Consider the following 15994-nt stretch of genomic DNA (forward strand, 5'->3'; position numbering starts at 1 on the left):
GTAGCCAGTCCTTCTAATACAGTGTTTTGGGGGATAGAGCTTCCCTGTAGTTCTCATTTCTCAGAGCATTTTCTTTCTCAGTGCACTTTGCTTTTGCCACCCTTTTCAATGGTTCATCTTAACTGGAAGCAAAGGTGAAATATTCATTTTTTTCCCAAGGGATACTTACATTAGGACAAGACATATAACTGGATACCAGCCATAATCTCTTCCCTTATTTCGCTGTGTAATGTATGCCCATCTTCTGTGTTTTCTTTTCAATGTATCCCACAAATGGACACATGAAGAGCTGGGGGTTTGGGGATCATTACAAAACTCAGACTCCCTTTACCTTTTGTTTAGCTCCAAATAACTACAAACCATGGAAGATTAATCCTGCTGTATCCCATCTAAGGGTACTCCAGCAAAGTGAGGAGTGTGATTTGCTGCATTTATTAATGGTGTAACTCTGCAAGGCAGTGTGATCCTCCAATTGACCTGACTGGGAGCTCAGGCTTCCCAGAATGTCACCAAAAGAGCAGAGTTCATGAAACCTATAAGAGTTCCCAAGGTCTTTGCATTTTCCTGTGAAGTCAAACCTACTTAGCAAGGAGTTTGAACACCCTACAGCTGCTGAGACACTCTGGAGTCATAGAATTATAGAATAATTAGGGTTGGAAAGGACCTTAATATCATCTAGTTCCAGTCTAGTGTGAGTGTGAGGGACACCTCACACTAGACCATGTCATCCAAGGCTCTGTCTAACCCGCCCTTGAACACTTCCAGGAATAGGGCACTTACCACATCTTCAAACAACCTGTTCCAGCTCCTCACCACCCTCACAGTAAAGGACTTCTTCCTTATATCTAACCTGAACTTCCCCTGTTTAAGTCCTTGGAAAAATGAAGTTCTTCCTAGAAAGGTTTCACAGCAGCCACAGTTAATTGCTTTGGGTGTTTGTTCCTTATTTGCTCCTAAATGGTAGCAAGTAACTCTCCTTCTCTCCTGCCAGCCCGATTTAATAGGTTTGCAGGACATTATTGCAGAAGTTCAGCAACCAGAGTCCATAACAACACCTCTGCAAGAAATAAAGAGAAACAAACTCCCTAAACTAGCAAAACCCAGACAAATTTCAATTCACAGTTCTTGCAATCTCACAAACCGCTGATAAGCCAGAACCAAGACCCTCCCCCTGCCCTCCCCTTCTTAAAACCAGCACCAACAACACCTGATTAAAGAGAAGATGCAGATAATGCAAGCTGGTGCCCAAGCACAGTAGAAAAGGATGAACATCACAGCAGCTTTTTCAGCTCAGGAAAAGATTAATCTCTTTCTGACAGTGGCCAGTAGAGGATATCTAAAGAAAAGGAGAAGAATGGGGACAGCCTGGGGCAAAACCTTTACAAAACACTCCCTTAACCTCCAAGCTGGCAGCTCTGGGAGCTCCTGAGCCACAGGTGAGGTTTCTGTACTTAATGTACCCTTACTGGAAAAGGGTTACTCCTTTCTGGAGCGCTCTTCTGTGAAATTGTTCAGTTTCATTTTTTGGAACCATCACAAAGTCCTGTGTGAAGGTAACAACACACCAAAGATCCACTTTTTGCAATCAGTTTTGGATCTGCTTCCTTCTAATTTAATTTCCTAGCCCTCACTCTGCTATGGGATGAGGCAGAAGGTAGATGATCTCCATCCACCTTGTTCAAATAGATCTCTCTCCTCTCTGCCCACACCTGCATCTTCTCCAGGCTGAAGAGGTGATGTAGTCATGCTAAAGTCACTGTTTAGATCTACAGAAGTTGATCCACACTTTAGATCCGATGGCATAGATGAAGTGGGGAGAACAACTTCTTGTTTGGCTCTACAGGCTGAAACGGTTTTTGAAGGGAGTTGTTTGGAAAAGGTGTAGCAGCTCCAAAATCCTAGTGTAAGTGTAGTATTGACTTTCATTGAAAACTGCTCCCCCTGTGCCCTGGAAAAGCATCAGATGAGGGTCCTACAGGTAGGTGTATGTGCCAGTAACCACCCTACTGCAGAGCACCCCATGCTGGCTGACTCAGAAACATCCTCCTGTGCCTGCAGGCAAGGTGCCCATTCCTTGGGCTCTGAGTTTATCCTCTTCAGTCCCTGAGCTCTAACACCTCCAGCAAAACCCTTCTGTCTCTGATTCACCTCATTTGGGTGACCCCCTCATTTTTGCTCATACAGAATGAGGTTTGTCCTGCCTTCACCTCTCCCTTTGATGCCCATCACTCCCTCCTCCCTACCTAGGGTTTTCCAACTGGATTTTCCTCCACTGGATTTTCTTCCTGGGCTAAACCACCAAATATTTCATGTGAAGGAGAGTCAGTTCATCCTTTTTCCTCCTGTTTGTGAACATCCTCAGCACAGCAGCTAGTGTATTCCTGTTTTGTTCTGCAGGTTGCTTTGGTAAATACTCCTCTTTGCACTCAAACTTTTGCTTAGAGACCACATGTTTCGCACCCAAAAGGCAAAACGGGATCCAGTTTGGACACTCAGATTATTACTAAAGTGAAGGAGGACTGTGTTTCTGCAGTCATTTAGGTTTATACACAGCTGATGTGAGGCTGGATGGGTTTCCAGAAGTTTTGAGCAATTATAACACAATCCTACCAATCATATCATCAACATCATTGTTTTTTTGAAGCCACATCAAGGACGCTTGCAGAGCTGACCTGGAAGTGTGTTGCCTTTTTCTGGCCTATTTAGTCCAAATTTTGAGATTTTCCAAATGGTTCCAAACAGTGAAATGTTGTGGGCAGGGAGTACTCTGGTGTCTCCCAGTTTTGGAGATCAGTGCATGGAGTATCTATTCCACCTCATACTACCTGATGCATCCTTCCCATGTCTGCCTGGCTTTTTCTGTCACCCAGCAGCAGATTCCACAGATTCTCACTTTTCTCACCCCACTTTTCTAGACAGTTTCGTGTCTTCTGTCCAGCAGTGGTTTATCTTGTCCCCTGTGTGTCACAGGCCAAGAGTCTGCCACCATTTCCCTGAGAAGTATTCTGAAGCAAGAGATGTTTGTGCATGGGTGCTGTCCTGGGATGGATGGATGGTCTGAAATGCTCCTGGCTGTTTTCCAGTTTCCCTGAGTTCCATGAATCCCTTAATCTCTCAGTCATCACTTCATAAAAAGAGACAGCTATAGTTCTCTTGCCTTGTTTCTATGGCTATTTTTGGATTACAAGACCATCTATTATCAGGGAGGGTGTGCACAGTTGAGTCCTCCACAGCAATCTTAAGGAAGGCAAACCAACCTTGTATTCCAGTTTCCATTGTAACTGGTTTCGCTCTCACAACTGTGTTTCTTTTAATCAGCATATTTTATGTGCCTTCCCTGCCCAGTGATTTCTCCACGGACCTACACAAACAATCCTTTCTTTCATTGCCTTTGCTAAATCTGTTGTCTGGAGCTCTGGGGAGCAGCTCATTGGGATAGGTCTAATATGAACAACAATACCTTGATCAATACCTGGATTCATTTGTAAGGAAAGGTAGCAGGTAATTTCAGGAGGGGGGTGTGTATGTGTGTAGAAGGAGTGGTTTTTTCCTTCACTCTATTCATCTCAGCATCCACCCAGTGATTAGGAGAAAGCCCAGATCTGATAAATAAGGCAGCAAACAACAATGATCCCTCTCTCTTCATGGTATTTGCAGCATGTCTCTTCTGAGTGGCTTTTCCCAGTGCATGAGTCCTCCCTGCATGCAAGTAACTACAAAAAAGGCAGGAAATGCCTCCCTGTTGGGTTGGGTTGTAGGGTTGTCTATGCCCAGACTTTTCACATCTCCCAACCCCCTGTTCTTCGAACATAGGATGAAATGTTGTTTTCATTGCACTGATTCGTTGTTGGCTTCTCCTTGTCTACAGGGTGAGGTTGTAGCTTGTCCTTAGCCCTATAGGGGACAGAAAGGCTGCCTTCAAGTTGCCTCCTCCAACTCTGGCTGTGCGGGTAGAGGAGGTTGATGCTGCTTCACTGATTGGACCAAAAGGAATGTTTTCCTGCAGCTCAGACTTCGTCAAGGGGACAAGACACAGCACCAGGGAAAGAATCATACAACCCCAGACTGGTTTGTGTTGGTAGGGACCTTAAAGCTCATCCAGTTCCAAGCCCCTGCCGTGGGCAGGGACACCTTCCACTAGAGCAGGGTGCTCCAAGACCCTGTGTCCAACCTGGCCTTGAACACTGCCAGGGATGGGGCAGCCACAGCTTCTTTGGGCACCCTGTGCCAGCGCCTCAGCACCCTCACAGGGAACAACTTCTGCCTAAGAGCTCATCCCAATCTCCCCTCTGGCAGGTTAAAGCCATTCCCCTTGTCCTGTCCCTACAGGTCCTTGTCCAAAGCCCCTCTCCAGGTTTCCTGGAGTCCCTTTAGGCACTGGAGCTGCTCTAAGGTGTCCCCTTAAGGAACCTTCTCTACTCCAGGCTGAACAAGCACAGCTCTCATGTCCCTGCTCTCAGCACACTTGCGTGAAGTGGGATACTGAGCCAAACACATCCCTTCTTTAATGAGTGGGGTGATGGGGCTCAGGACACCTCCTGTGGTCCAAGGGCATCAGAACATCTCATTCCTGAGGGGAGGGCAAACGTTTTCTAAGGAAAATATTTTTATTCATTCGTTAAAAAGCCTACAAACCCTCCCATATGTTCCACTGCTATTCTTTTTCCTGGGCAAACAGCTACTTCAAAAATAGAACACTAAAAAAGAATCTGCAAAATAATTAAAAATAATAATAAGCAGAAAAATCCAATAATTCCCCTAGTTTCCCAGCTGGATGTTTCAATTGCAGCTCATTGCAGTTTCAGTTTGAAATTTGCTTAAATACAATCATACTCTTCCTTAAGAAGTCAAAAATACCCCGGCTCAACAGTGATGCTTTTTTACTTCGAATGAGGTTTTATTAACACTTTCTTTTCCTCCACTGAGTAGCTGAGGAAATGCTCCTTTAGGGTGTGAAATATAGTTGTTAAAGATGCTGTTTATTTACAGCTTTCCAATGCTGACAAAGGACTAGAAAACTTGCTAAAGGAGCAGCTCCAGCCTGGAACATGGAGGAAGCTTTCCAAAGGAGAGGAATGCCAAGGATCACACTTTCCTTTTGATTTGCCAAGAGGAAAAGGATAATAAAAAGCAAAATATCAAGTAGTATTTTCTCCACTTCTTTATGCTTGATACAGAACACCTACATGTTGCTGTAGGAAATATTTCTCTTCTCTGCTTTGCTCATTGGAAATACAAATGTGCAATTCCTCCTTTTTCCTAGGAGAACTTGCAGGAGGATTAACGTGGTGATGCCATGAGGAAACCAAGTTAAGAACCCTGAACAGCTCCAGTGTAAAAACCTTCCCAGGGTGTTTAAATACCTGCTGAGCTGAAATCCCTGACCCAGCAGTCGGGAAAAGCTCATGCTGCAGATGTTCAAAAGCATTGCCTGAGCTTTTGGCATGGAAAAAGTGCCCTGGTGCTTCAATGAATCATTGGAGGAGCCTCTGTGTTAGGGAGAGGGACAGGGAGGAAGGAGGGATGGAAGGAAGGAAAGAGGAAAAAGAAGGAAGAAAAAGAGGAGATCGAAATTGATAGGAAGGGAAAAGCAAGAAAAAGAAGGGAAGGGAAAGAAAGCAAGGAAGAGAGGAGGGAAAGGAAAGGAAGAGAGGAGGGAAAGGAAAGGAAGGGAGGAGGGAAAGGAAAGGAGGAAGGAAAGGAAAAGAGGAGAAGCAGGGAAGGAAAAGGAAAGGAAAAGAGAGAAGGAGGGAAGGGAAGGGAGAAGAGAAGATAAGAAGGAAGGAAGGAAAGGAGAAGAAAAGAGAAGGAGGGAAAGGAATGGAAGGACAAGACCTTTGGAAGGGCAAGCCTGCTTTAAGAGGAGGAACAGAGGGACCGTGTTTACAGGGTACTGACTTGGGAATGAAGCTTCTTCCTCTGTTGGTCAGTTAACTACTGGGTGAACCTGAAGCCATCACTCTACGTTTTGTGTTTCAGCTACTCCATGCATGAAATGGAGGTAGTGGAAAACGATGCTCACTCATCATAAAGATTTAGCAGCCAGGCTCTGCTGCTTGGCTTCCTCAATGCAGGTCACCTGCTGGGACATACAGATAAGGGGGGGAGGGATGCTGGAGGGTGGGAGAAGTGCCGGGGGACCACGGTGAGGGGCCTTTTGCAGGAACAGAATAGGGTCAGGTCTCTATGGGGAGAGAGGTGTGGGAATCTGAATGGAGGTTTGTGGACCTGAATTTGCAGAGGTGTTTTGAAGGAGATTTGGAAGGTGATCATGTTGTAGGGGATTAATAGAACTTGTCATAGGAGGACGTGGCCCAGGACTTCAGGGCTGGGTCTCTGCTAGCAAACATTCAGGACCAGGACCCAGGTCCTAAGGGGATGGGGCTGTCAGAGGCTGCAAAGACATGAGGGTTTGGGGGTGTGGAGTATGCTGGGACCCTCCAGGAGGTCACTGGGTGATGAAGAAGACATCATGGGGCTGGAAGGGGCCATGTCACCGGGGTGCCTGGAGGGTCTCCAAGACACCGTTCCACGACCTGCTTCTGGCTGGGGGAGGCTCCACATCTCCCCCTCGCCCCGGGGACCGGGGATGCGGGGCCAGGGAGGCGGGGAGGAGCGGGGCCGGGCTGCCAGGCCCCTCCCCACGGGGCCGGGGAGAAACGGCGGCGGCCGCCCGGGGAAGGCAGCGAGGGCTGCGGACAGAAGTTTGCTGCTGAAAGAGAGGGGAGAATTAATTAATTAATAAGAATAATATAATTAAACCTGCGAGGAAGCGTCCACCCTCCCCCCCCCACCCCGTCCTTCTTCATCCCTGCGGGGATGCGGCGGCGCTCGGCCGGCGGCAGCCCGCGGTACCCGACCCGGCTGCGGGCATGACCCGGGACCGGAGCGGGGCTGGACCGGCCGCGGTGTGAACGATCGCCCCGGGGGCCGGGCTGGGGCGGCGGGGACGCCTCTCGCCCTGCCCAGCCTCCGCGCATCCTCCGCGGTGCCGAGCCGAGCCGGGCCGGTCGGTCCGAGCCGTGCCGAGTCGGTGTGATCCGCGCCGTGCCGAGCGGTAGGATGAGGGGCATCCTCTACTTCTGTACGCTGATCCTCCTGGGTGAGTAGTACGGCGGGGAGAACTTTCTGCTGGGGGTTGCTTGCGGGTTTGTTTCGGATACCCCCGGCCGAGGGGGGGGGTGTCTTTCCTCTCCGTCTCTCCTGGAGCAGTGTCAAGCCCCGGGGCAGCATCACCTATCTCTTTGCTGTGGACCCAAGCGCTGGGATGTTTCCTACTGTCACTCCGGATAGTCCTGTTTGTCGTGGAAATGGATAAATGTATCCCGGGAATTGAGGCTGAGGAAAGAGAAGCTCGGAGGGATTGTGTTGGGGGGCACGGACACGGATTTTGCACAGCGCCGGGAGCCCCGCGGTGATGGTGGAGCTGGAATATGTCGGGGTTTGGGGCTGGGGGAGCGGGATGGCAGTCCTCGCTCCGCAGCACCGTGTAGCGTGTCCGGAGCGCCGACCTGACCCCAGCCTGTGTCTATGTGAGTGCGCGCTATGGGGTTCCTGTTGCAGATTTTTCTCTTGCCCCCCCCGCCCAAAATTGGCTTCTCTATTGCGCCGGGAGCGGGGGGTTAAGGACCCCCGATGTCTCCCCTATCCCTGTGTGAGCTCCAAGACAGCCTCCTCCACCCTCGTGGCCGGGAGATGCTGTTCTCTGTGGGATGCTGCGTATCCGCGGGGATTGTGGTCTGCAGCACCCGTGCTTTGAGCATCCCGCTTGTATCCTGTTTCTCCCCAGCTCGGAGCGGACGGTTCTCCCTCTTGCAATTCCCACGGCTCCCTTCCCAATTGCCTGGTTAGGGGCTGCAGCCCGGCTGGGAGCCGCCTGTTTTTGCCTGGTTGTAACCCCGGCAAAGAGTATTATTTCCCCCTTTCCCTGTGCTTCTTGGAGACAGCAAACCCCAAAAGGAGTCTGTGTTTAAATAGATGAGGAAAAGCTGTGGGAAGGCAGAGGGGAGGATGCGCCGGTCCTCTTCCGTGGAGGAAAAGGTCTTGGGATGTATTGGAGCGGCTGGGACATTCCGGGCTGTCTCCTCCGCCCCCTGAGCATCCCTGCTGGGAGCCCACTTCCTTGGAAAGACCCCGGGAAGGTTCTTCCCTTGGTGGGGAAGGCTTTGTCAGAGCTCCAGATAACTCCTCTTGCCGGCTCTGCCTGTCACTAGATGTCAGCAGCAGCAACTCTTGCAAGTCCCAAAGGCGGGTGTGTGTTTGTGTGTTGTGATTTCGACCCCTCAAGAAGGACCATCTCCAGCCAGGGAGTGCTTTGCTCCAGGATGCTTTTGCAGCCAACATGCCCCATGTTGGGATGGCTGCTGCCTCACCAGGTCTGGAGCTGTGCCTTGGGTTGGGGAAGGTCTCAGCATCCCTCAGAGATGGAGATTTTTCCTGCTCACAGGGCTTCTGGGTTGGAGCCCAGGTCTCTGCAGGACCCATTTTCCAAGTGGTTCAAATTGACTGCCTCACTGATTGACTGCCTGATTGACTGACTGCTGCACTGATTGATTTTCTCTAGAGAAAGTGGACTTAAAGAGCAAATGGCCAGCTCTCCATTGTCAGCAATGCAATTGGGAATAGTGGGCAGGTGTTAAGGATACACTCATCGCCAGTGCCAGAGTAAAGCCATCAGCTGGTATTCATCCTTTGGGCTTCTGATTTTGGGGTGTCCAAAAGGACCTTTTCATCTCTGAACTGGCATTTGATCCCTGCAGGCTCAGCACCCTCCCAGCAGATGCCATTCAATGCCCTCAGCCTGCTCTCTAGGTATTTTCTAGATGTCTGTGTTATGGATGGATAAGGGCTGCTCATTTTGATGTGCCTGGGGAGATCCCCTGCAGGGATTGGGGGTGCTGGGCTGGAGATGACAATCTCTGCAGCTGCAGGCATGGCAATTCCCAGCTTCTCTGTCACTGGCTGCACACCAGAGTGAGAGCCTTGCTTTGTGTGTGTGTGTCCTGCCATTTTGGGGATGATCCTGGTTGGAGAAGGCAGGGCTTGGAGAAATTAGGGCTCTCCAAGATGAGACTAGGCAGCATCACCATCATCCAGCCTGAATGGAGAGCTCCTGCTGCCACTTCATACCCAGCTCCCTGGTGGCACAGGGACACACAGTGACCCAGACCAGGCAACTTACATAATTGAACACAGATTCATCTTCCTCAACCACTTTTCAACTAGATCAGCTCACTGACTTGCCCCACCACATGAATGCTAGTGCCAGCAGCAAGGACAGAACAGAGTCACGCAGCTGGGGACAGACAGGGACATGGCTTTAGAGAAGTTCATAGTAGTGTCCTCTGATATTTGTTTGCATGTGTGGTATTGGATAGAAATCCCACCCAGAGGACAGTGGTGAGGCATCCAGGAAGACTTTATGAAAAATCAATGCTCTAGAAAACACTGATATGACGAAATATAAAGAATATAATGAATTTCACAAGGACACTGGCTTCCACCTGTAACCAAAGCATTGCCCATCCCTTGTGCAGCATTCAGAGGACACATCAGTCCCTGCACTAACATAATAATAATCAAAGGATGAGAATGAAAATCTGGGCTTCAGTTTAAGCAGCAGTTTGCTGTGAAGTCCTCAATGGGACCAAGAGTCATTTCTGGACCATTGCGATGGAGAGCAGGATCCCAGAATGACATCTGGGCTGTCTTCTGCTGACAACTGCTGCATTTACCTGGCAGGTTTTACTCTGCTCCACCGTTAGCATAATTCCTGGCATATGTTTCCCACAGGCTCTTCACAGATGCAATCAAACCCAAGGGATTGTCTGGCGGATTTTCACCTGGTTTTTGGGAACTCGCATTCCAAGGGGGAGAGCAAGAAAAAACTCTCTTGAAAAATGCATCTGTGTGTATGAAAGAAACACTCCTTAAATTAGCGCCTTTGTCAGTTCTGACAGGAGCAATCCGTTATTTGCATCAAAAAGAGCGGGATATTTATGTCTCTCGTATTGGTGTGGAGGAGAAATAAAACCACTCCCTTAACAGGCTGCCCTTAAACACTGTGCAAATCCCTCTGCAAGGATCTTGCTGCACCCAGAAAGTCATTTTTCCAGAGCTCTGGAGCCTTAAATGGTAATTACTGCTGGGTAAAAATTAGTACTAGTTAAGTCAAATTATTATTATGAATTACTGTGGATGGGGCTTTATTTTGCTTTTGGAGACAGAAATGTCTTCTCTGCTCTCTCGGCAATTTTCACAGATGACTTCTATTGTGCCTGAAATTCCCCTCATCATTTTCACACAAGACTTGTTCATTTTTATAACTTTCCACTTGGTCATTTTTAAACAGGACTTTTAATGTCACTCAAGTTTCCCACCTTCCGATAAAAATACTCTCCTACCCATGAGTTCTTTTTCCTTCCAGTGGCCTTTATATTCCTTTGGCTTACTTAGAATAAATGACCTCTTTCTTCTCAACCCCATAGTGGAAGAGGACAGATTCAAAGGTAGTTCTCCTGCTAAACCAGCATTTTTAGAAGGGCACAATTCACTGAAAATATAAAAAGGAACCAAACTGTAAAAAGCTTGTTCCTGTCAATCTTCAATTCAGAACAACTCCCTTGTTTCAAGTGCATCTGTCAAAGTCCCCTCTGGTAACACCTCCTGGCAGTGAACTTCAAGCCTGGATGGACTGATGGTGGGAGCTGTGTGATAGGGTGAGGGAGTAGGGCTGGGAAGGCATTTCCACTGCCTTGTGTGGTTTGCCTTCATCTCTTCCGGGCATCACAGCTTTAAAGGTTCAAATACAGGCATGTTGGGATGGAGTCCTGGTGAAAGCAGAGTGGAGAACCATGGTTAAGAGGATGAGGTTGAGAGGTGGATGGGATGTGGAGCCATTCATGGGCATTAGGTTCTGGAGACTGAAAAGGAGGAAAACCCAAGTTTGGTGTGACTGGGTGAGGCAGTGTGTCCAGGAGGATGTTTCGGTGTTCAAGGCGATGGAGGACAAGGACCCAGGAGAGCAGGAAGGGTTTCCAGAAGGTGAAGCCACCATTTGTCCTGACTAAGGAGAACCTGGGACTGCCATAGGGCAGAAAAATGAGTGTGCAGGAAGGATAGCTATCTTCTAAGGTCACATCACATTAAAATCACCCTTGGCTCCTCCACGATTTGGGTCTAATAACAAATGATGCCACAACTGGCTGTTGCAGAGCTGTAGTGAGCTTGATAAGTGTTAAGAAAGGTTGTTATATCCATGAAGATGTCCAAGCATCTCCCTGCATTTCACTGGTACTGAGGTAGTAAGAGGTTCTACCCCAGCTCAGATCTGCCTTAAAGGACCCCCAGAGATAGAGACCAAACAAACCTCTTAGGCCCCTGGTCCACTGCTTGACCACCCTCATGGGGGAAAAAAATGTTTCCTTGTATCCCATTGGATTAGATATATATTCCCCAGCTCAAAACTGCCCTGGCCATACATTTGGATCTCATCTCTACACCTCCCTCCATGTGAATCCCTCTTTTTCCTTCACAGGTAGCTCCCCAGGGCACATGTTCCTCTTTCTGTCCAAAGCCATCTGGAAAGCAACTTTGCCTGAAAGATGCAGTAAAAATAGTTGTGCTGTGGTTTTGATTTATTGAATCCAACTGGAAAATCCTGTCTGCAATACCTGCCCTCGCTGAGTGCTTTGACAGAGCTATTAGCAGCACTCCCCACGCTACTGCTGACATATGGGCTGGGGGGTCGTTTTGACACACACAAGTGCAGGCATCTGGCTTTAAGTTCACAGGTCCAGTTTATTGAGGAGAAAGGAATGGGGCAGGTTTTCTGGTGCTTCTTCCAAAAGCAGGATCAAATTGCTCATCTTTCATACACTGTCAGGCTAAAAGTCATCTGTTCTTCGCACCCAAGGGGATGGCAGTTCACTTTGGGATGGGAGTTTAAACAGGTCCAGATGTTAAAGGGCTGTGAGTTAAGACCTGAGAAACTGGTGGGTTTGGCTTTCCTCCTCTCTTCCTAGTACTTGTACAATGAAAAATAAAGGCCAAGCACATAAGCTGAGTCAAGACTCAGCTTGAATGTTCCAGTCTGAGCTGCAGGTCTTTAGCTGTGAGTGGTCCGTGCTGCCCGGATGGAAGCATCACACACATGTCTTGGATCTGATCTAGTGGAAGGTATCCATTGCAGGAGGGTTGGACTAGATGACCTTTGAAGGTCTCTTCCAACCCAAACCATTCTATTATTCTATGATCTCTTCTGCTTCAAGGGAGTTTAGCTGCTAAACCCATCAAGACTGGAGGTACCCATGGGAAGTGCTTGATTCTCCAGACAGGCAGCAACAGGAGTGTCTTTGGGAGTCTCTGTCTGTGTGATCTGATGTCTCTGGAGGCTCTGACCTGAACTAGACCCAGCAAGTGCTCAGGACAGGTCTTGGGAGAGCTCCAGGGTGCCTTCAAAGATGGCAAATTGAACAAAATCTCTGCAAAATATGCAGGCTTCGCTTCAAGCTTTGCATCAAATGGGGCTGGCTGATGCCTCTGCAGCAGCCACCTGGGAAACCCCATCATTCTTGATTAATCAGAGCAAAGGAAACACAGGGCAGCTACAGCCTCATGGGAAGGCAGCCTTCACTTGGATGACAGCTGTGCAGTTTTTGCAGCAAACCTGGTGTCTGGGCCACTTGTTCAGGGTTCATGTGGTCCTGGCCGTGAGAATTTTACATAAATACTCAAATCAATCATAAAGGGGTTTGAATTTCTCAATTCTTCTTCTTTTACAGCCTTTATTGAACACTTTGCTCTATTTCTTTAACTCCTGCTGCCTGTATTGAACCCTCCATAAGTATCAGCTCCACCATGATTATAATTTGAATTTCTTCCTGTCCAGTGCTCATCTGCGTCACCCATAACTAGTGCCCATGACCTCCAAACTGGCTCCCCAGGTGTTGTCTGGAGATGCAATGATTTGGCTTGCAGCCGACCTGGCCCCTTCTCCAGACTTGTCCCGGAGGGAAAACCAGAAGGAAACTCATAGCTTCTCAGAGCTACCTGTCTCTGCGACTTTGGATAAACAAGCCTTAATAACAGACTTAGCTATTTCTTCTGAGATTTTAACTGCCATGCATGTGAAGATAAATGCACCTCCCATGACAGCCTTCACAGCAATATCTCTTAGATATTGTACAGCTGACTCGGTTACCTGCAGTCTGGAAACAGGGAGCAGATGTTTCCTGTAGCACCAGGCATTTTTCCCTTTGTTGCTGTCAGTGTTCTTTGATGTTCAGCATGTACAGCAGAAGGCACCTTAAAAAGATGTCACAAGGCACAGGGTGACATAAATCCATACACACTGAATCTTCTGTAATAAAGGCTGCAGGTTAGGATGGTGTGTTTGCCATCTACTAATGGAGAGGAGAGCAAACCAGCACTCTGAATTATGAGACAGGGCTTGGAATGAATCAAAGCCATTTGACCTGTTTGTGTAAAGCCCCAGACAAGGCTGAGTGTCCTAAGTGTTTCCTCTGTGTGGTGAGGAATTACACTCCTTGCAAGCTTTAGTTGATTTGACACGTGAGTTAGAGCAATTTCATGTAGATTTTTTCTTTCTTTTTCCTTTTTTCCTTTTTTCCTTTTTTCCTCCTTCCAATCTGTTTTGTTTCTTCCTTTTGGAACATAACCCAAAGGAGCTGCTAGAGAGACAAACTGCACACCTTGGTATGTCTTGGTCACAGCCACATCATCTTTTGGAGAGAGGGTATGTGCAGAATCATCTCAGCTAAGCTTTTCTTCCAGTGTGAGGGAAAAAAGCATTCATGGTGCTCACAGCCTATAAATATATTGAAGGTAATGTGAAGGAGTTGCTCTCCACCTTGCAAGGAGTGGGAATAAGAAGGAATCTGAGTTGGGTATTAGGAATAAAAGCTTTGATTCCAGCCAGGACTATATCTGATTACTTAAAGGAAGGGAGAAGAGCAGGTTTCCCTTTGGGAAGATGATGAGATCACCTGGAGGCTTGTCAGGGTTTGTAGGCTTTAGCAAACCTTGAAGCCATAAGCTGTGCTGCCCCATGGAATTCCTGAAAGGTAGACAGGTATCCTATTCCCAGAGAATTTAATAGAATCATAGAACAGTTTGGGTTGGAAGGCACCTTAAAGCTCATCCAGCTCCAACCCGGTGCCCTGGGCAGAGACACCTTCCGCTAGACCAGGTTGCTCAAAGCCTCATCCAACCTGGCCTTGGTTTTCCCTATTCCATAGGAAAGTTCATCTCCTTTTTATGATGATTTAGGATGTTAATTGAAGGGAAAAAGTCTGAGACCCAGATGAGGCACTTCCTCTAGGATCCAGCCTTAGGAAGCTCTCACACTGTTTTGGGAAAAAGATCAGGTACTGCATTAAAATTGCAACAGTAGACTTCTCTGTCAGGGCCAGAAGGTATGGGAAAGGAATAGAAAGGAAGGTGTTAAACTGATTCTGTTCTGGAGGTGGGAAGCAGAGGAGAGGCTGGACGGAAGACGCAGGTGAAGCTTAATAGGGAATCCAGGAGCTGAGAGGAGGAAAGTGTAGGACGGTGAAGGTCTGAGAGCCATTCTGGAGCTGGGGAAGCCCTAAGGGTTGGATTCCCCCATCTGCAAAAGGTGATGTGAGTCTCCTCAGGCAAAGTACATATGAAGTGACAGCTCAGAGACACATCCATCAGTGTGGAGTGTAGAGGCACACACACCAGGTACAGCAACTTTGGAGTTACCACCCTCCTGGGACTAATGCAAGGAAATTTATCTCCCTCTCCTGCTATTGCTTCATTCTTCCTCCAGCCAGATCAATCCTTAATGTGGGCTGGAAAGCCTGTTAGAAATTAAGTACTTGACTCAAGGGGGTCCAGATCTCTAGTTGGATTTGTTATATGTTATCACATTACCAATAAGTTTTAATTATAATCTGAAGGAGTAGAGCAAAACCCCAAACAAATTAACAAAGAAAACCCCAATTAACAAAAAGAAATCCCATAGACTCCCCCAGAAGTGCTTAATCTGCAGGTTGAATGCTGCCCCAGAGTGAGGAATTAAGGCACCTCTTTCTGGATGTCTCTCAGGTTGTAGAAAATGATGCAAACTCACTGCATCACACTGTAAAATAAGGCTATTTTTAAGGTAAGGAAATGATGGTGAGGCAGAACCAGGTGAGAGCACAGAGTCTGACCTGAGATATTTGTGCTTGTGGGAAGCAGCTAACTGCAAGCTGGGATCAGATTTTCTCATCAGCGTATCAGGAACAACATGACTTTTAGCAGCACCCGCTGCACACACAATCTATCCAGCTCTTGTTTTGGTACTCAGGCAAGGAACTGAATTCAAGTGCAGTAGCTGACTAATCTGCTCTGAAAATCTTCCCATATCCCTGACACAGGGATCAGTGATCCTGCTTTGCGCCAGGATTAGAGATGTGGGCTGCTAAGGAAAAGGGGCTGAATTCAGAGGTACGGCACAGAGATGGGAGCAGCCGTGGAGCGTAGAAAAGAAAAGCCTCTGATAGGAGAGCAAGCTGGAAAACAGAAACTCATTCTGCCAGAAAAATACTGGGCTTTTGGTACAATTTGGCTCCCAAACAACAGTGACAAATCAGGAATAGTAAATATTGCAATAAAAGATAGCGAGTGGGAAATAAAATGCTCATTGAGGATAATTTCAGGGGAAGGAAAATGAGGACTAAAATAAAGCCCCAGATGTTTCTGTTCTGTTTTACCTGTTTTTATTATGAAAACAGAAAAAGACCTTCATGGAGGGAAGCTGGGCAGGAAAAGAAATGGACCCTGTTTCTCACTGCCCGTACACTAGAGAGGTCCCAGCGGGCTGCAGTAGATGGGTTTCACCCCACTCGGTTTTCCCCTGGTCTTCTGAACTTCTCCTTTAAATCAGAGAATAGAGGCTGACAGGTCCAGAGGGACATTTGCCCTCTCTACAGATTGCTGTTATCTCCAAGGACTACAAAACAAA

The 15994-nt window shown here is 47.7% G+C and overlaps 1 protein-coding gene across 1 annotated transcript in view; it reads left to right on the forward strand.

The window, feature by feature from the left end:
- Positions 1-6631: 6631 nt before the first annotated feature.
- GFRA4 (GDNF family receptor alpha 4) overlaps positions 6632-15994 on the forward strand; it is a 73227-nt gene continuing 63864 nt past the window's right edge. Inside the window, exon 1 of the mRNA XM_030492454.1 lies at positions 6632-7102. Within this exon, the coding sequence (XP_030348314.1) occupies positions 7063-7102 (40 nt within the window). The 5' untranslated portion in view covers positions 6632-7062. The remainder of the gene's footprint in view (positions 7103-15994) is intronic.

This window comes from Strigops habroptila, chromosome 7 (genome assembly GCF_004027225.2).
Source record: "Strigops habroptila isolate Jane chromosome 7, bStrHab1.2.pri, whole genome shotgun sequence".
Classification (NCBI taxonomy): domain Eukaryota; kingdom Metazoa; phylum Chordata; class Aves; order Psittaciformes; family Psittacidae; genus Strigops; species Strigops habroptila.